Genomic DNA, 20,712 nt, shown 5'->3' with positions numbered 1-20,712 from the left:
CCGGGTGAGATATGAAGAGAACATGTGAAACCCACGTGACACCACTTAGTTTTTTGTGAACTCTGAAATACTTTTAAAATAACTGAAAACGTTTTTAGTGAAATTAATTTTGGGTTTCTAAAGCATTTAAGTGTTTTTTTTTTTGGACAAAACATCATATATGTGTTTCTCGCATGAAGCACTTAAACTGCTTTTTCAAGATCTACTTGAATTTTTATTAAGAATTGATTTCACATAATTTGACAATTGATGCATGAACTCTTTTAAATCATTGAAACAAAAGTCCAATCATCAATCCACACATCATGTGCTTTACAAACGACATAAAAATCTAATATCCCAAACATTTTTTTTTTTAACTGAATTATATAATCATCATGAATATGATTCAATTCTTTAGCCACTGAAAGACGTACTCTTAAAGGAAATACTGCATCAACCTTTGATGATTATATTATATAATAGTTGGCAAAGAAGGAAAGAGATTGTGACATCCCACATCGTCTAGGGGAGTGATCCTTAAATGTATATTCCCATCCTTACCTAGCACGAGGCCTTTTGGGAGCTCACTGGCTTCGGGTTCCGTAGGAACTCCGAAGTTAAGCGAGAAGGGGGCTAGAGCAATCCCATGATGAGTGACCCACTGGGAAGTTGCTCGTGAGTTTCCAAAAACAAAACCGTGAGGAAATGGTAAGCCCAAAGCGGACAATATCGTGCTATGGTAGTGGAGCGAGCCCGGGAAGTGATTCACCCCGGGCCGGGGTGTGTCAGTTTGGTATCAGAGCCTAACCTTGGTTGCGAGTGTGCCGACGAGGACGTCGGGCCCCTAAGGGGGGTGGATTGTGACATCCCACATCGCCCAGGGGAGTGATCCTTAAATGTATATTCTCATCCTTACCTAGCACGAGGCCTTTTGGGAGCTCACTGGCTTCGGGTTCCGTAGGAACTCCGAAGTTAAGCGAGAAGGGGGCTAGAGCAATCCCATGATGGGTGACCCACTGGGAAGTTGCTCGTGAGTTCCCAAAAACAAAACCGTGAGGGAATGGTAAGCCCAAAGCGGATAATATCGTGCTATGGTAGTGGAGCGGGCCCGGGAAGTGATTCACCCCGGGCCGGGGTGTGTCAGAGATCATCTCCGAATCTCTTCCACCAAGGTCACCAGATCAAGTGATTTGGATCTTTGAAATTTCATCAAACGGCCCCCTTGTTTTGGTCTCTTAAAAGCTATAATAATTTTGGCCGTTTGATGAAATTTCAAATGTCCGGATCACTTGATCCGATGATCTTGGTGAGAGAGATCCGGAGAAAATCTCTTTCTAGCAAAGAACTCTTGCTATGAATCACGTCAAACAATTATCTACCTTCCTCTCATAGAAATTTGTCTTGCACATAAAAAACCCAAAAACCATCATTGATCTACTTTAAACAACAACCCACACTCAAAGATTTAATTTTGGGCAATAGCCATAGCCGTTACAAAAGTTTTTCTCGACAGAGTCAGAGAATAATCACAACGTTAAGACTTTATCGCCAAAGATAAAGATAAGAGACAGATGGGTGGGAGAGAGGGACTAGATCAAGAGAGATTGTGCCGACCTCAACTAAGGACAAGGGAGAACATATGTTTGGTCATTGTTTCTCTTAAAAATGTTACTCTTACCATATTTTTATATCACATTTGTATCATATTTTTAATAGAGGTCCGACTCACAAACACATGTATATTCATTAAAAGGTGGTACGGATGTGGTATGAAAAGTGTGGTAAGTATAGGGTTTTTTTTTAATAAACATTCAAAGTACTATATGTACCATCTCTCTAATAGGAAATACGATCTACATATTCTGGTGAGCTACTTCTATTAGAAGAATAATACAAATAATAGTACAAGATGATAAGTGTAACGCTACTCATAAACATTTGAGTGCTACTCATTCGTAGTTCTTATTACATCTTAAAGTATATAGTTATCATTGAGTCATATTATGATATTATAATATCTTGTTCATAAGTTCACAGATTACTAGAAGAATCCTGATGTACAAAAACAAAGTTTCCATATTATATACATAATACATGTACCATGCTTTTGCACGTTCAACCTAAATTGCTTCAAAATCTACGCATACATGTTGACAGTGCCAATGAACAGACACAAAGTTTAGATTCCTCAAAAAGCCATGAGCACAAGAAAAGTGGTCCCAAACTCTCTCACCAATCTCCTTTGGTTATTTGGTAATTCAGCCTAATCTCACTCTCAAAAGCCTCCAAAACATCATATTTTGGGGAACCAAATACTCACTGAACACTAGAAGAATAGAAAGAATAGAAAACTCACAAACTCCAATACTTTTTCTGATACGTATCATTCATTCATATTATAACACATGCATCTATTCATTATATATCATATTTCACGGAAAAATGTTAAGGACTCTCTCAAAAGTGAGAGTCTCTATGGATTTTTTTACCACCTCACAGTTTTAAAGTCAATTTCCGTGACAATATTATAAAATTTTGTACAAAAACATGAAATAGCAGAAATCCATGAAGAGTCCAATTTTAAAAGAATTAGTTTAACATTTCTCTATTTCAAACGCACGTATTAACTTTATCGTTTACTTATATTACAAGTTGAACATTAGTAAAGCTACGCATCATTGCGGCTTCCTTTCAAAAACTTCCGCACAAACTTGCCAACGTTACGTAACATGCGCCCCCATACCATTCGACCTTCCGTTCTCCAAAGGCAAGACCGACTCACCCAGCCTCGTCACTTATTCTCTTATTTTCTTCTCACTGCCATCGTGTCCGTATTCTTCTGCTTCCACGTTTTCGAATGGCCTCTTACTCACACTTCCTCCTCCTTAACCATCCTCATCACGGACCCATTTCTCCATTTTCCAACCCCATTAGAACCCATTTCTTAGTTTTATTAGCACCCATCTCCTCCGTTTTGTTGCCCACCAACTGTTTGACGAAAGTCCTGTAGAACCAGCAGACCATGAGGCTTTACGTCTACGTGATGGAAGCTCAGGACTTGCCCGTGAGGGAGTCGTACGTGAAGCTCCAGGTGCGGAGGCACAAGTCCAAGACCCGGGTTTTGAGAAGTACCACCAACCCGGTTTGGAATGAGGAGTTTGTTTTCGGGGTGCATGATGTGAATGAGGAGCTTGTGGTGTCTGTGTATCACCAGGATGAGGAGCAGTCTGGCTTGTTCTATGGCGGGTCTGAGTTGGTGGGTCGGGTTTCGATTCCGGTTTCATCTGTTGCTGCTGAGAGTACTTGCACCTTGCCTCCGGCTTGGTATGCTCTTGAAAGTCCCAGGACTGGGAAGTTCATTAGCAAAGATTGTGGTTAGTGAACTTTTATGTCTGTTGTTCTGGTTTGTTTCAGTAGCGGGTTTTCAAGAGGGAAAATGATTTCTGCACATTTTTTTTTCATTTATTTTTAGGATAGAAAATAATCTGGGTCTGCATGGGTGAAAATGAGCGTGCGAAAATTTCTCTTCGTTTTGATTATTTTTGCTCATATATTGTGTTTTTCTTTGCTTTCACAGACATTTAATTAGAACTTGGATTTATATGGATGCTATAGCAATTTATATACCTTATTATATGATATGATGATATTCTGCATCCGTTTTCAAGGAATTGATATGAACATGATAAGAAAAACTGGTTTTGTTGTTAATAGAGATCTCAGTTGTACTGGATTATGGATTGAAGAAATTTAAGCACAATGAGTTAAGGTTAATTTATGGGTAAATTACAAAAAACTACCTTAATTATTGGATCATTAATAGTTTTATACCTCGTCTTTAAAAAGTTTCAATGTCATACCTTATCTTCGAATTTGTTGCAATGTCATACCTTCCGTCAATTGATTGTTAGTTCCTCTGTTAAATGCTGACGTGGCATGATGCGAGATCCATTTTTTATTAAAAAAAAATTAATAAAATATTATTAAAAATTAAAAAAAAAATAAAACTATTAATTAAATATTAACTAAATATTAAAAAATTAAATTAAAATAAAATAAAATAAAAATTAATATCTAGAAAACCAAAATTTTTTAAAATCACATTTGTTTTGACTTTGTTTGTACCATACTTGACCAATCCTGGGGTCAACGTCATACCTTCAAGGACCCACTGAGGGGTTCATGCTGAGGCACCCTTGTCGAAGCACAAGAGTTTCCCTCCAAAAAGGAGGCCAATCACAGCACGACACATGTCACCGTCATAATAAATCTCATCGAGTCCCACATCGACCGCAGATAAAAGCTAAAGACTCTCCTCAACTATAAAAGGAGACCATTCTCCTACAATTAATCCCTAATGTCATTACTGTACTTAAACTAGTCATTAGAACTCACTAATGATGATTATGCTTGAACCTATGTATTTGTGTAAACCCTTCACTATTAATGAGAACTCCTCTACTTCGTGGACGTAGCCAAACTTAGGGTGAACTACGTACATCTTGTGTTTGCTTCTCTATCCCTATCTCTTTACATATTTATCCTCACTGGTGACTGGAGCAACCGAGCGAAGGTCACAAACTTAACACTTTACATTGTACCAAAGTCTTCACTAATTTTGTGCATCAACATACTTTTTTTTTTTTGGTAAAAAAATATCATTTGTTTTGACTATTTGAAGATTAACCGGCTGATTATAGTCATTTTCTTAGGGGTGGGGTGGGAAGGGTAGCATCTCATCTGACCCTAATGTAGTTCTGCTGCTCTAGACAAGATTGTTCATTTTCTTATTGTGTACATTAGTTTGGGTCGAGGGTGATGATTGTCTATCCGTCATGCGAATTTCTATGCCTCACATCTTAAGGAAATAAAAATATGTAAGGCTTTGGATTTTTCTATGTTGTTCTGAATTCAATCAGATGATCAGGGTATGTGCTTTATATTTAGTAGAGAAAATTGTGGTGTATTTCAGTAGCACTGAGTAGTTCTGCAGTAAGTATATTTTTCTTCCTCTTACTGTTGAGTCGTAATTTTCAGTTTATCACCTTTTATTGGATCATGGGAAAAATTCTGGTAGGGAAGAAATTTGCCTTTTTACTAAATTGCCTGCCATTGTCTTCCTCTTAGGCCTAAGCTTTAGTTTGTCAAACAAAGTTGTTGACTCGGGCATTGTTACGACGCATTATGTCCTTTCTAGCATTTTAAGCATCAATGGGATCTCTTTATTGATTGAATCATTGCCGTTCATATGCAGGGAAAATTCTTCTCACCCTTTCTCTGCATGAAAAAGGCCATGATGCTTCCATTGATCACGTTCTTAGTGATCATTCAAATATAAGCCTTGAGGAACCTAATGAGGTGGACAGTCCATTTATGTCAACTCACGGTGTCTTTTCTTCCAAATCTTTATGTTCCAAGATGCCAGGTGGTATACTGTTGTTGAAGGCTATTGTGAGACGTATGGACAAGCTTATGCATAAGAACGATGAAGCCTCAAAAACAGATGATTCTTCGGAGTTGTCTACTTCTGTATCTGATTATGAAGATTGTGTGGAGGAGCATCAAAGTAGTTGTAGCTTTGAAGAGTCTCTTGAGATGATGCGGTCAAGAGGAAGCGAACAAAAACTGCCGGAAAAACTGCTGGGAGGGATTCTTATTGATCAGGAATATGCTGTTTCACAGCATGAACTTAATGCATCTCTTTTTACCCCAAATTCACAGTTTTGGAGAGATCTTGCAGAACTTCAGGGGACAACAGATCTACAGGAGGGGCCTTGGATGTGGAAATCCGGAGAGATGCCATGTTTGACACGAGTTGTTTCCTACACAAGAGCTGCCTCAAAGTTAGTTAAGGCTGTTAAAGCCACAGAGGAGCAAACGTACATCACAGCAGATGGAAAGGAATTTGCTGTATTAATCAGTGTGAGTACACCTGATGTTCCATATGGAAATTCATTCAAGATTCAGTTGCTTTACAAGATAATGTCTGGACCAGAGCTACCTTCAGTGGAACAATCCTCCCGTCTGGTGGTATCCTGGGACATTAACTTTCTCCAGAACACAATGATGAAAGGCATGATTGAGCGAGGAGTTCGACAGGGACTTGAGGAGAGTTTTGGTCAGTTTTCCAGCTTGCTGGCTCGGAATTTCAAAATGCTGGATTCAACAGACTTGTCTGACAAGGATCATATCCTGGCAAGTATGCAGGCAGGGCAACAATCAGATTTGAAGTTGGCAACTGAATACTTCTGCAATTTCACTCTATTTACCACTATCTTTATGGTTCTGTATGTCCTGGTTCATATTCTACTTTGTGAGCCCAGTACACCCCAGGCCTTGGAATTTATCGGACTTGATTTGCCAGACAGTTTTGGAGAGCTCATCACATGTGGAATTCTCATCCTTCAGTTGGAGCGCGTTTATAACATGGTTTTACACTTTGTACAAGCTAGGTTGCAGAAAGGTAAGCACATTTATAGCATCGCATTAACTTTACTAAACTATTTGAGTCTACAGTGCCTTCACACTCGATGTCACATCTTTAACACTGTCCTGGGATTTACTCAATCGTTCGGTCTCTTTCAATAGGAAGTGATAATGGAGTCAAAGCACAAGGTGATGGATGGGTTCTTACTGTTGCTTTGATTGAAGGGAACAGCTTAGCATCCTTGGATTCATCAGGGTTCTCTGATCCCTACGTGGTTTTCACCTGCAATGGTAAAACAAGAGCAAGCTCTGTCAAGCTTCAAACAAGCGATCCTCAATGGAACGGTGACGACTTTTTCCTTCTTTGTCCATTTTTTTTCCAACCATATATTTACTGATGCCTTCTTGCAAATGTGATGCAGATATACTTGAGTTCGGTGCTATGGAAGAACCGCCATCAGTTCTGGATGTTGAAGTTTTTGATTTTGATGGCCCATTTGACCGAGCTACATCACTTGGACATGCTGAGATCAATTTTCTTAAACACTCAGCTACCGAACTTGCAGATTTGTGGGTCTCCCTTGACGGAAAGCTTGCTCAGTCTTCTCAATCAAAGTTGCACGTCAGAATCTTTTTGGACAATAACAAGGGAGCTGAAACAATTAGGGATTATATGACCAAAATGGAAAAGGAAGTTGGAAAGAAGGTGAGGACTTTGCGTCACGATTTCTTCTTTCTTTTCTTCTTGAGTTAACCTAACTGTTATGTACGTGAGTTTCCCTCTTACAGGTTATAATTTTGTTGCTGCACGTTTAACATTATCTCTTGACAAAAAAAAAAACCTACAATTGAGCCTAATTTCTACTCAAGATGTTGATCAAAACTCTGCTTGGTTTGACAGTTGAATCTGCGATCACCTCAGAGGAATTCAACATTTCAGAAATTGTTTGGGTTGCCACCAGAAGAATTTCTTATCAGTGATTTTACATGCTCCCTGAGGAGGAAAATGCCTTTACAGGTGCCATATTTGGTTTCTATCATGCTATTCAACTACTTGAAAAATAAAGAATAAATTACAATAAATTGATAGATATTTTAGATCTTCTAGCATTCCAATTAAATCTGGGTTCGTCTGAGCTCAATTATACAGGATAAGAAAGATATGTTAGCTTCTATTTGTGTGGTATAAGTTAGATGAGGAATGAAAACTTCCGCTGCGTTGAGCACTATGAAGCCTTTGTGTGTGTGCATGCATGTTCAGTGCGTGCGCATATCTGATTATAGCAACGATGACTTGCTGGTGCAGGGCCGACTTTTTCTATCTGCAAGGATAGTTGGGTTTTACTCGAACTTGTTTGGACACAAAACAAAATTTTTCTTTCTTTGGGAGGATATTGAAGATATCCAAGTTCTTCCCCCATCCTTGTCATCTGTGGGTAGCCCCTTGCTGGCCTTTGTTCTCAAAAAGGATCGAGGAATTGATGCAAGGCATGGTGCGAAGTGTCAAGACAATGAAGGCAGGCTGAAATTTCATTTCCAATCATTTGTATCATCTAATTCAGCCAGCAGGTAGTGATATTAGGGAACTATATAAATGTTTAAGACAAATGATTTCTTTTTTGCCAGTCTTTATACATGTAGAAAGTATTTGATGACTGATTATGTTTTCCTGGCAGGACAATAATGGGCTTGTGGAGAATGAGAACACTTAGTGCTGATCAGAAAACACAAATTGCTGAAGGACATTTTGATCAGAAAGACATCCCCATAATGCTTGAAGACACTGAATCCATACTCAATCTTGAGTATGAAAAGATGTCCAAAGTTTATACCGCAGAACTACCTATTAACGTAAGTTGTTGGTTATCTTCTCTTTTTCCTTTTTATTGCTTTGTTAATCGTTAAAGAGTTTATACTGCATGATTTGTTATTCAGCTTTGAACTTCGTTTCTTTAGTGAAACGAAGACTGTTGCTCATGTGAAATTGTATCTGACTTCATAGCCTTGGTTGACAATTTGACAACGTAACATGGGTGACTAACAATTAGAGTTGGCGCAGACAAAATCTCTGATGGAAATTTTCGAGGGAGGAAAGTTGGAGCATAAAATCATGGGGAAATCATGCTGTCTTAACTATGTAACTACCGCTTGGGAACCTACAAAAAAGCCGGATGTCTTTGAACGACAACTATCTTACAGGTTCAACCGCCAGGTCTCGATCTTTGGAGGAGAGGTTACATGCAGACAAGAAAAGTCCCCCTTGGCAAACGGTGAAGGATGGATCGTGGATGAAGTTATGGCTCTGCACGGCATTCCATTTGAGGATCACTTTCGTGTATGTGACATCAAACTGAGAATCGCTACCTTTTGACATTGCCTACATTTTCGCTTAATACAGATATTCGATTCATCGTGCAGGTTCAGCTCAGGTACCGCATCGAGAAATCTGCAATGGCTCATAATGCATGTAAATGCAATGTTCATGTCAGGGTCTTCTGGCTTAAAAGGACAAAGTTTCAGGACAGGGTCACACGCAACATCATAGGGAAATTCGCCCATGGATTCAAGGAAATATTCGAATTCGTCGAGCGGGAGATTCTCTTGGCACCGGGACAAGACATTTCCCTTTGACACACACTCTTTAGCCTCACGATCATTCACATTCAGATAGATCACAGATTCTTTTGGAGCTTTCGGCCGGATAGTGATACGAAATCAGCAACGTAGTCCAAACCAGGAAATGTACGGCCAAATGTAGGACCTTTCGATATTTTTTTCTTATATTCTGCTTTCGTTGTAGGAATTTCCTCCTTATTTTGTTTAACGTAGAACAACAAAGCATTCTGAAATTTACTCGAAAGTCTTTATTTTGGCCAAATCAATAGAAATTTTTGACAAAAATAAGAAATTTACTCGAAAGTCTTTATTTTGGCCAAATCAATAGACATTTTTGACAAAAATAAGGAGTGATTGTCGTCAAATATATGCAAGAGATTAAATACGCCATTACGATTACGTCCAAGACAATCTCTCCCCTATTATCTTTTTGCCGCCCTAGTGTGAACGGCAGAACCAAAAGTTGGAATTTTGAACCCAAAAAAGTCGAGGGCTTGCGAAGACTTTGAATCTTTATAGTCTCTGAATCATCTTCTCCAACTTCATTCTTCTCTGACCGCTCCTTCTGTGGAGCGATGGCCTCCACCGCTGTCATCGACGTCCGGTATTTCGGAACCTCTAAGGTAAGAATGTGAGTTTATAGTTTGTTGGGTTTTGTTATGCTCTGATCTGTTTGGTTGCTGAGAAAATCAGGGAGAAAATATGATGTGCTAGTAGGTTGTAAGATGCAAGTTGTGTGGATCATATCTGTATGAGTTGTAGAGCACCGCTTGCCCGTCTCTCTAAAATCTTGACAGGCCGTAGTCGGATAAAATTGATAATTTTATCTTACTGGGAAAATTAATTTGCAAACTGTGTTTCTGGGTACAGAGACTTTCCAGATTGTGTTATGTTTTTATTTGGTTGCTTAGTTTTGAATGCTACTAACATCTCACTGGTTGTGTGATGAAGGTTAGAGCCGGCGGCAGAGTGAGGCATCTCAGTGCTCATGTTGATAACAATGGCGAACTGGATCTCGACATGGGAGCATTGCGGAGAAAAATTCGCAGCCTTTGTGCCCTCCCACCCGCTGCTGACATTACTCTGACGTACATTGATGAAAACTACGATGTCGTTACTCTTGTGGACGATGATGATCTGCGGGAAGCAATGAGGCAGCGTCTGGAGCCCTTCAGGATCGATGTGCTGATGAACGATGACAAAGAAAACTGCGGCAAAAACTCAAGCTCCGGAAAATGTCACGTGACGGATGCTGTAAATGCAACAAGTGATGTGAGTAATAGCAATGTGTTTGATGAATTCCATCTGGCAAATTATGATCACCCTGTTAGTCCTAGGGTTAAACAATCTGAAGACGAATGTGGTATGATGTGCGACGCAGGCATTCGCTGTCGCGCCTGCAATGACAAGGTCGCGAAACTGTGGTTAGCGGCGTTGGCCCTCGTAGTGTCGGTCCGGTTATTATCCCGGCGACATGGATCGGAGTGTTGATTGCTTCTACAACACCTCCTCTGCAAGTGAGCTTGTTTTTGTGCTCAACTTAAAGAAAAAGGGAGGCTTTGTTGCTTTGGCTTGTGCAGCAATTTTGAGTCTGCTTGCCAATTAACATATACATTGGAATTGGAATTTATACAGCTTGTTTCTTTTCTTTTATTTATATGTGATATGAGTTGATTGTCTTCTTTGTATTTCGTGAATTCGTAATTGCTTGAGTTGTAGAGCACTTCATGGAAATGATCAAATGTTTACTTATAGTTATGAAAATTATTAATTGTTGATTTCTGATACGTAAGTATTGAGAGTAAATCTTGACATGGTTAATACATGAATATTCAATTTCTCTTACGTTTCTTAGCACATATAAAATCAAATAAAGTGCGTTCTTATACAGAAATCTCTAATTCAATACGCGAAAAAGATAAGCAATTAAATTGATTAAAAGGGGCAATTGATCACAACACCATGTACTCATTCCTTCTCTCCTCGAATTCGTGTAAATAAACACGTAGAACGAGAAATTTTTATAAGTGTTAGGAACACATGTAGCGTGATTATATCATTCTTCGTGTTTTAATAAGAGGGACCACATGATTAGGCACGTGCTATAATATAAGTACAATAATAACGTTACGTAACTGTATTGTGAATCTTCATCATTTTCCGCCCATATATTTTCATTATAGTTTTAGCGTCATAAATTCCATGTTTATCAAGAATGGCTTTGGGTCAACACAACCACTAAGATTACACAAAAAAAAAAAAAAATGTGATATCCACATACATCTTTTTACTTTTCTCACATCTTTTTAATTTTCGGCCTTCGGATCGGATTAATTGAAGAAGATTAAATGATATAAATTAATAAGAGGTGTAAGAGGAATAAAAAGGAATGTATGGATAACACACCTAAAAAAAAATAACACCTGCACGTATGAGATTCCACACCATTACGACGGTCCTCCAACCACCAGAACACAACCGCGCCTTTAGTATATCCGCGCAGGGCGCCCCTATCTTTGGCGAGAAGAAAACCAGCAATAATTATTTTTCTTATTCGCCAAGCCAAGAGCGATATATAATAATATAAATATATAGACACACATACCCCGTCTGTATTTCCGCTTTGCGTTTCGTAGAGAGAGAAAGCTAGAGAGAGAGACAGAGAGAGAGGGGAAAGAGGCGGTAGTAGCGGCTGACAGGTACGCTTGGGATTCCGAGATAACGTTCGATTTTCTCGTTCCTGAACGGTTCTGTGATTGTTTAGGGTTAGGGTTAGGTTTACTTTTAGTTATCGGATTTGGAGCACAGTGGTTGTTTCTACAGCTATGGCGTCGACCAAGGTTATCAAGGTGCGATCTTTTCGAACTTTCGTTTCCGAATTTGATTTGGGTTTTTGGTTATTCTCTGTTTGGTTGACAGGAAAATTTGGGATAAGGGAAAGAGGTTTGGAAATTTGACATGCAACTGAGCTGTGGGATGAAATGGGGTTCTTGATTGATAAATTTATGTTGGGGGTTTTTTTTTTTTTTTTTTTTTTGTAATTGAAGAGGGTTTATGTGATGATAATTTTTTGAATTTTGAGTTTTGATGCCTGGCATGTTTATTTGATTGAATGTTATTTTCTCGGAAAGATTATTGATTTATTTGGATAATCGGAGAAGTAACGTGGTTAATCTAGGTAACCCTGACTAGTTTGTTCATGGGTCGGTTGAATTTTGGCAAAATTTGTGTGCTGTTTTCAGACTCCAATTTGATTTTGTCATTTGCAGGTGTCAACATTTTTATTGAATTCTTGGGTTTGAAAAGGTTTATTAATTTTCTAATTCTCTCTCTGTTGTATTACTGCTCTTGTTCGATGTGTATGCTTATTAACCGTTAATCCATTTCAGAATAATTTAATCTATTTGTTTGTTATTTGTCGTTTTCATCGTTGCGCTATCAGGGTAATGATTAGGTTTTGATTAGACTGGGGATATCTGTTACCTGTTGTGTTTATCTTAAAATTGTCATGAATTTTAATAAATGTTCTAGCTGGATAGCTGCATATGTAACTCTTTGTTAGCTATATCAAGTCAGTCAACAGCATGGTGCAATTACATTCTATGTTTATTTGGTTACTTTCGTATGCACTAATATGTAACTGGTTGTTCGAAAGGTTCAATATGCGGAAACACTAAGGCGTTTCAATGCTAGTGTCAATGAGAACGATCAACTGGATCTTGACATGAGTGGATTGCGAGAAAAGATCTTGAGTCTTTTCAATCTCCACCCTGATGCTGACATTACTTTGGCCTACGTTGATGAAGATGGTGATGTAGTAACTCTTGTTGATGATGGTGATCTGCGTGACACAATGAGGCAGAAGCTCAAATTCTTGAAGATATATGTACAGATTAACAAGGACAAATCTTCTAAGTCAAGTGGAAGTTCTACTCCTTTGAGGTCCCCTCAAGGTCAAACTCCAATACCAAATTTTAATGCTGACGCTGCCGAAGTTTTGAAGTCCCTGCCAGAGCCACTTCAGGAATTCGCTTCGAAGTTTCCTCTTGAATTGGCTTCAAAAGCTGCATCATCCAGTCCGGTGTTAGCGGAGCTTGTTGACTGCTTTTCAAAGATGGGCCTGTCATACTTGATTCCAGATGCCCAGGTTCAGACTGCTGGAGATTCGGGCAAGCAAAGCGGCGCCTCTAAGAGTCCTGTGGATCCCCCAGCTGCTTCTAAGTCAAATGATATGAAGGGTGATGGCAGGTCAGAACCCATCTCTGCAGCTGAGGAATCAAGCACCAAAAAAGGTCAGGCGACAGACTCTGTGAATGTGACCAAGGATGTGGGGATGTCTGCTCCACCTCTTTATGCAACTCTTGATCTCAATTTCCTTCCTACTGATTCTAATCTATCAGGACCCACGCCCGTTAATGATTCACCAGCTGGATCAAGTCTTCACACCAGTGATGCAAGGAAGGAGTCTAAGGAGCTTCCCAATGGTCTTCTCAATATTCAAAAGAAACTTCACAACAAGAAGCCTTTTGGTTGTGGTCCGTCTGCAAGTTCAGCTCGTCCTGCGAGGAATATTCATGATATGATTGGTAATCGTTTCAACGAATGTCCGTTTACAGGGACTCCCATTGCAAATGACTCAGCTACTCCTGCTGCCTGTCGGCGCATTCCTTTCAAAAGAAATCACTCCGAAGCGATGGGTGGTATGTTCCATACGGGTGTTCGCTGTGATGGCTGTGGTTGTCATCCAATTGTTGGACCTCGATTCAAGTCAGTAGTGTAAGAATGGAACTTATCAAATCTCTGATGCTAAGTTGGTAGTGAAACGTTGTTGAACTCAGATTATTGATGTTACTTTCTGTTTCTTTTCTGCAGGAAAGAGGATTATGACCTCTGCCAGATCTGTTTTGCCAGTAAGGGTAATGCAACTGATTACATTAGGATTGACCACCCTATCTCTCATCGTCATCCACGGCCCTTCAAGGGGTTGTATGAGCAAGTATGTAGATCCCTCTAATACTTCTTCTTCCCCATAGATACCATATTTTATTTTTGTTATGAATTTGACCTTTCTTTTTCATTCTTAATGATAGCCTCCATGGTTAGGTCCCCCAGTTATGCCAAAAATATTGAGAGGTAGTATGAAGCAAGGCCGCCCTAAGCTTGATAGCCGCTTTGTTTTGGATGTCAATGTAATGGATGGTACCTTTATAGCCCCATCTACTCCATTTACCAAAATATGGCGGATGCGCAACAATGGTGGTATGGTGTGGCCTCAAGGAACAACACTTGTGTGGATTGGGGGTGACAGATTTAGCACTTCAGATTCAGTTGAAATAGAGGTGGCATACTTTGACATTGTTCTGGAATTGTTCGAGTCGCACTTAATATTTACTTTTTTGTTGTCTTTCCGTATTTCCTGGGTTTTAGTTGGCACTTCTATTCATTTTTGTTTTAGTTCTTTTATTTCAGAGATTTTTTGTTGTCATTTTTTAATTTCATGGTTTGTTACAGATTCCTGCGAATGGTGTGCCGGCTGAAAATGAAATTGACATTGCCGTTGATTTTACTGCACCCGAGTCACCTGGTCGCTACATCTCATACTGGCGGATGGCAACCTCATCTGGCCAAAAGTTTGGGCAACGTGTTTGGGTCCTGATTCAGGTATCTTCCTTATTATTAATTGTGTTCTTTTGATGACCTCTACTTTTATTATGCATACAGGCGGATGTTTCCGGAACAACTTTATACCTAATGCCCGTAACTAGACAACTCTTCTTATCCTTTATTCCCTTGTGCAGGTTGATACATCCTTGAAGGATTCATTCTTTGAGAGTTTTCAGGGTCTGAACTTGAATCTGCCCCCAAAAGAATCTGAAAAAATAGATGTGAACCTTCAACCGGCTGCTGGCAGTGACTTTCTCCGGCCTTCTGGTTCCAGCCCACTTAAGGAACCGGTGAAGCCCATGCCTACTGAGCTACCTGGACATGACCAGGAGCTCCACTTCCCCATCAACGATAGCTTGCTAGTTGGCCACAGCGCTTCTGCCCCTACTGAGCCACAGGGTTCTTCAACTCTGTTGTACCCCACTGTAGAGCCACAAGGTTCTTCAGCTGTGTTGTATCCCACTGTTAAGCCACAGGGTTCTTCAACCGTGTTGTATCCCACTGTCAATATCTTCGAACCATCTCTGCCCTCCCCCAAATTGTCACCTGTTGTCAATGCACCAGCATCATCCGAAGGGACCAGTTCAAACAATGCCGTGGAAGACACCATGCTGAAGGAGCTTGAGGCGATGGGATTTAAGCAGGTCAATTTGAACAAGGAGGTTCTACGTATGAATGACTACAACATGGAGCAGTCTGTCGATGATCTCTGCGAGGTTTCTGACTGGGATCCCATCCTTGAAGAGCTGCAGGAAATGGTAAGTTTGTACAACCCGACTGTAACAAAACCTTGACGGAGAGTTCCCTCTCCAAATTTTTGATGTATTCTGAGTACGATCGCTGTGTGCAGGGTTTCTGTGATGCCGAAATGAACAAGAAGCTGCTGGTGAAGAACAATGGAAGCATCAAGCGTGTGGTTATGGATCTGATAAACGGGGAGCAGCTTTAGTTGGAAGACAACTACTAATAAATCATGTTATTATATAATCCTAGTGTGTGTGTGTGTGTGTGTATTATCTCAGAAATAATGGACTGACATTTTGCGATATGCAATATGATGCCTTGCTTGCTTTTGGGGACCATGTCCATGTGCATCTTTTTCGTAGTATGTAATTATGTATTAGTAAATTGGTACTGATATCCAAGTTTTGGATTTAATATTACAATCTATGTCATGTATTCATGTGGCCATTTACTTTATTGATTTCTATGTTTTTTAACGTCCCACGACTTCGTTTTATAGTTCAGTTATATGCCACCGAGACGTCAAGATGATAGTATCTTAAAAGGATTAATTGCTCTGGTGTGTGGATACGCTTGAGATATAGGTGTTGTAGCATTCTGGTTGCATGTAAGGTAGGTACGGTGTGATTTGTTAATTTGGCATGAAATAACACAAAAATAACAAGTTTCGAGTCTGTCTGTTAACTGATTAGGTTGTTATTGAGTTATTTGTTAAGAAATTGTTAAGGTAAGAAGCATGACACATAAATAACACGAGCACAATCCATTTGCAGGTCTAGACATTAAAGTATAAAATTCTTTTGCGTGACTTATTAATTTGACACGAAATAGCACGGTCTATTCACAAGTCGGATTTTTAACGGATCATTTGTTTAGAATCTATTTAGGTAATTGATTTAATAAGACATAATTTGTTAAGATAATATGAATGTTACATAAAGACGACAAAAATAACCCGTTTGTCCGGTCTCGTGCCTTTGGAAATAAGGTGGAGTAACTGGAGTTGCCAATTTTGCACGGCAAATTAGACGGTCGAAGCGACTTATCCTGTATATCCTCTTTTTGGTCCACGACTCGAACGTTGCAAGTGATTTGGAGGGAAAGGATAAGACTTTTTGCTGCATGGATTGCTCGTTTACCGACATATCTCATCTCCTTTCCCACCGGTTGCCTCTCGTCTTTTTAACTGCCCTCCACACCCTCGCATTTCTTGCCACATCTCTCCCTTTCAAGTAATACTGTTTGACTGCTTACATATAACGAATTGATCTTTATTAATTATCCAGAACTACGTATATAATACTTATCTTCTAAGTATAAGTCGTAAAATATTCGGTGGTTCAGTTTAGAATGCAGACGGTTAAAACCAGAAATTAAATGATTAGCCATGATTGAAGTGAAGTACAAGTAAAAGATAGGAAGGAGCTCGATAGTACTCATGTTGTTGAGTAGCTTTACCAGTTTACCCTCCATGTTGACAAGATCAGTTTCCATGTGCTCTAGATTAGTTTATGGCTCCCACCCACTTAACTACAATATATTCAACACTCCCTTCTCTCTCATCTCTCTCTCTCTCTGTCTCTCTCTCTCCTCACACACACACCAAATTCTTAAAAACTTGATCTTTAGGCTCTCTCCCTTCCCATGATTCCAGCTGCAGATCAAGACTGAAGCCACTGTTTCCATCAGAGCTTAATTAATCCCACAAATCCCATCACACCCCATTTAATTACCCTCAATGATGGGGACTATGGAGTTTTAATCAAACTAGCATACGTATGCAGTACTCTAGTTTTCACTTGGGGAAGTGCTTTTGCTAATCTGCTTCTGGACCTTCTGGTTTCGCCTTTCTGAGGCATTTTTTTTTCTTTCACATTTCCCCATAAAAACTTGCCAAGAAAAAAAAAAAGCACTTCGGGCATTGAGCTTTTGTTTTGGGGCTTTTGCTGTCAATCTGCTATCTGGTAGAACATGTGGGGTTCCATGCTTTTGCCTTCGCCAAGGACATGTAAGTACCATCTTCTCCTTCCTGTGAGTTTTTTGAGCTTTGGGATGCTGCTTATCTCTTTTGTGTCAGCTTATCCACTCACAGAGAATCAATGAATGAATTAGCTTCTCAACAAGTGCTTTTTGGCTTTTGGGTTTCTGATATTATGTTATATGGATTTTGGGTTTTGATGCTGGATTGTTTGGTTGTGTAGAAAGATGGAATCTGGGAGTAGGTTTTACTCAGCTGATGAGTTCAGATTGGATGCCAAATGGCTGATTGATCCCAAGCATCTGTTTGTTGGGCCAAGAATTGGTGAGGGAGCTCATGCCAAAGTCTATGAGGGCAAGTAAGTTGTACTGCTTCGCTTCACTTTCAATTTTTTGAGTTTTCGATTTGTACCCATGAATTGTTTGGTCTGCATAAGTGGAAACCTTGTGTCTTGATTTGTGGCTAATGACGTTTCCGCGGTTCGCATTTTCGTTTCATTTGAGAGTAATGTTGTTTAGATTTGCAAGTTTTTGGTTCATCTTGTTTAGATTAGATAAACTACGATTGCGTTCTTGTGGCGATTAGCAATACATTTTCTCCTTTCTTGTTTTGCATTCTGAACTGCATTTTGGGTTTTGCTGAAAATTTAATCTGGTTTAGTGGTTAGATTCAACTTTTGGTAGGATCCCGAAAAAGGTCAGGTTTTTGGTGAATTGTAGTTCAGTAGAAGATACCTGATGAATTTGGTTTGAGGGCGAAAAATGAGTTTCTTAAGCGATTAGATTGGCAGCTTGGAAGTAATTATGGTTCAATTTTGAGTTCTGTTATGCTGCAGTTATCTCACTCCTTTTGATTTCGGCCTTTTGGATTCCAATCAGATACAAAAACCAGACTGTTGCAATCAAAGTTGTTCATAGAGGAGAAACTCCAGAGGAGATTATTAAGAAAGAAGGACGGTTTGCCAGAGAGGTTGCAATGTTGTCGAGAGTTCAACATAAAAATTTAGTGAAGGTTCGATTTAATTGCCGCCATTTAGTTGATAAGTCATTGTGGTAACGGGTGACAATAGTTACATTGTGTAGTCATGAACATCAAATTATTATGTGTCGACATCTGATAATTAATAAAGGTACCCTGCCTCTCAACAGTTTATTGGTGCCTGCAAGGAGCCAGTAATGGTGATAGTTACTGAGCTTTTGTTGGGAGGTACATTGCGTAAATATTGTCTAAACATGCGGCCGAGGTGCTTGGACATACGCGTTGCTGTTGGTTTCGCATTGGATATTGCTCGTGCGATGGAGTGCTTGCACTCTCATGGGATCATACACCGTGATTTGAAGCCTGGTAACTTTTCCTATCCCATTTTAACTGCTTTGAATTCGATAAGTGTGAGTAACTTTAAGAAGGTTTCGATTCATAAACTGTTTCAGAACTGGATTTTCGTATTTTTTTCTGTAGTCAATATTTGCAGACTTTTTTGGCTGCAATAACTCTCATTCACCCAACTTTCTTTTTGTATTAAATTTTTAATAAATATTTGCCGTGTTTGCATTATGATGATAGATTTCATCACTGCCATACCGTCAGGCTGGAATTATTATTCTGAACTGTACTGTTATATTAAAAAGAGTAGATAGTAGATAGTCATATGTTTAAGTTCCCAAATTCGACGTCAGACTAATTTTTGTAAGATGGCGCTTCAAGGAGTAGAAGATTTTATTCAAAAACAGAACCCGAGGGGCTCCAAACTGAGGGTTATACACCGCTTATAGTCGGTTTAGTCCTCTCCAGTTCCATTTTTGAATAAAAACTTCTACTCGTGGATTTCCCTTGTTTCTACATTTCTAACAACGGATCTGCATTGTATGATTCAAGGCATTGATGTGGATGGGTGAATTATTTGTTCGGTTTTGAAAAATTACTTGTTTTTTACCTCATATTCTTTCTTATTTTATCTTTTTTTAACTTTTGGGTGCAGAAAACTTGCTCTTGACTGCAGACCACAAAACAGTTAAATTAGCGGATTTTGGGTTGGCAAGAGAAGAGTCATTAACAGAGATGATGACTGCAGAAACCGGGACATACCGTTGGATGGCTCCGGAGGTACTACCCTTCTTCCCCCACACTCATGAACTGTTGACGCTTAAAAATACCTCTTTATTGAGTTGATATTTCCTATTTTTCGGCAGTTGTACAGTACTGTTACATTAAGGCAAGGAGAGGGAAAGCATTACAACCACAAAGTGGACGCGTATAGCTTCGCAATTGTTTTGTGGGAACTCTTACACAACAAATTGCCTTTCGAAGGCATGTCAAATCTCCAGGCAGCATATGCAGCTGCATTTAAAGTAAACATATCTTCCTCATTGATACATTATTTCCGATCCCAACCATTAATTCTCCAAAATGCTTATGGTGCTGCTAAGTTTTACTAATTATTTAATGGATACTTAACATTTCAGAATGTGAGGCCTAGTTCTGAGAACATCCCTGAGGAGTTGAACATCATCCTAACTTCATGCTGGCAGGAGGACCCGAATGCTCGGCCTAATTTCAGCCAAATAATTCAAATGCTACTCGATTTTCTTTACACCATATCTCCTCCCGAACCTGTCATTCCATCACGGATGTTCACTGAGAACACTGTCTTGCCACCAGAGTCTCCTGGTACAAGCGCCTTGATGGCAGCACGCGAAGGCTCAGGGGAGACGCCCAAATTAGGAGAAATGGAAGACAAGCCAAAAGGTTTTTTCTTCTGCTTTAACCAGTGTTATTGAGTAGTTGAAGAGAAGATCCATAACCTCCGTCTTTCGGGTCAATAACGTTCGGAGGTAAGATCGTAAACACCAGAATCTAGTCCGATCAGGTACATTTTGTTAACATGGTAAATGTTTAAGCTGATCAGTGTCGAATTTCATCAAGTTCAATTGTCGAATACACCACTTTGTATCTATCCAATGTTCCGCTGGATCTTGTCGACGTGTAGGATCTTAACCCCGATTTGATATTCTTCAACGTCTGGTAGCTAATACTTCTGAATCACGGTGTGTTATATGCGAATTTTCTTCATCGGAAGCGGCTTCCATTTGCTCGGAAAATCGAAGCTGTAACTTCACAAAAACGATGACAAACCTTGCATTAATGCTGACGGTATTTGTGTAAAAATGCAACTGTTAATTTTTCGTAGATTCTTCTGCGTGCAGATAATGATTTGGAAGCGGTTTGACCATTTATTTTGTCACATAAGTAATTTTGGTTGAACTTTTGAGCTGAAATACAGAAAATCAATTAAAAATAGCAAG

General features: G+C 39.4%; 3 protein-coding genes across 6 annotated transcripts; all 3 read left to right on the top strand.

Moving 5' to 3' along the window:
* The first annotated feature begins 2,662 nt into the window (after positions 1 to 2,662).
* LOC103926793 (C2 and GRAM domain-containing protein At5g50170) lies at positions 2,663 to 10,712 on the top strand. 2 transcript variants are annotated; one of them, XM_018642476.2, is made up of 11 exons: positions 2,663 to 3,356; positions 5,237 to 6,445; positions 6,571 to 6,753; positions 6,831 to 7,114; positions 7,310 to 7,426; positions 7,715 to 7,977; positions 8,085 to 8,259; positions 8,468 to 8,743; positions 8,827 to 9,647; positions 9,976 to 10,296; positions 10,406 to 10,712. In XM_018642476.2, exons 1-9 carry the CDS (start codon positions 3,005 to 3,007, stop codon positions 9,037 to 9,039), a joined length of 3,072 nt encoding a protein of 1,023 aa, XP_018497992.2. In that variant the 5' UTR covers positions 2,663 to 3,004; the 3' UTR covers positions 9,040 to 9,647; positions 9,976 to 10,296; positions 10,406 to 10,712. The 2 variants fall into 2 exon arrangements, with proteins under 2 accessions (XP_018497992.2, XP_018497991.2); XM_018642475.2 differs by having other exon boundaries at positions 9,976 to 10,712.
* Positions 10,713 to 11,708: 996 nt separating this feature from the next.
* On the top strand, positions 11,709 to 15,867 carry LOC103926791 (protein JOKA2). Of its 3 annotated transcripts, XM_018642469.2 has the most exons (8): positions 11,711 to 11,873; positions 12,680 to 13,316; positions 13,425 to 13,800; positions 13,897 to 14,020; positions 14,115 to 14,363; positions 14,536 to 14,685; positions 14,823 to 15,446; positions 15,539 to 15,867. In XM_018642469.2, exons 1-8 carry the CDS (start codon positions 11,850 to 11,852, stop codon positions 15,635 to 15,637), a joined length of 2,283 nt encoding a protein of 760 aa, XP_018497985.2. In that variant the 5' UTR covers positions 11,711 to 11,849; the 3' UTR covers positions 15,638 to 15,867. The 3 variants fall into 3 exon arrangements, with proteins under 3 accessions (XP_048445272.1, XP_018497983.2, XP_018497985.2); XM_048589315.1 differs by having other exon boundaries at positions 11,709 to 11,873; positions 12,680 to 13,791; XM_018642467.2 differs by having other exon boundaries at positions 11,710 to 11,873; positions 12,680 to 13,800.
* Positions 15,868 to 16,960: 1,093 nt separating this feature from the next.
* LOC103926790 (serine/threonine-protein kinase STY13) lies at positions 16,961 to 20,389 on the top strand. The gene is made up of 7 exons (XM_009335667.3): positions 16,961 to 17,440; positions 17,634 to 17,768; positions 18,289 to 18,421; positions 18,559 to 18,754; positions 19,389 to 19,513; positions 19,600 to 19,758; positions 19,873 to 20,389. The coding sequence occupies exons 2-7, from the start codon at positions 17,638 to 17,640 to the stop codon at positions 20,185 to 20,187; spliced, it is 1,059 nt and encodes a 352-aa protein (XP_009333942.1). The 5' UTR covers positions 16,961 to 17,440; positions 17,634 to 17,637; the 3' UTR covers positions 20,188 to 20,389.
* Positions 20,390 to 20,712: the final 323 nt, after the last annotated feature.

This window comes from the organism of the source record quoted next, unplaced genomic scaffold, assembly GCF_019419815.1.
Source record: "Pyrus x bretschneideri cultivar Hongxiangsu unplaced genomic scaffold, Pyrus_bretschneideri_v1 Contig3, whole genome shotgun sequence".
Taxonomy (NCBI): Eukaryota; Viridiplantae; Streptophyta; class Magnoliopsida; order Rosales; family Rosaceae; genus Pyrus; species Pyrus x bretschneideri.
The sequence above is the reverse complement of the archived record's forward strand: the minus strand, read 5'-3'. Positions and strand labels throughout refer to the sequence as shown.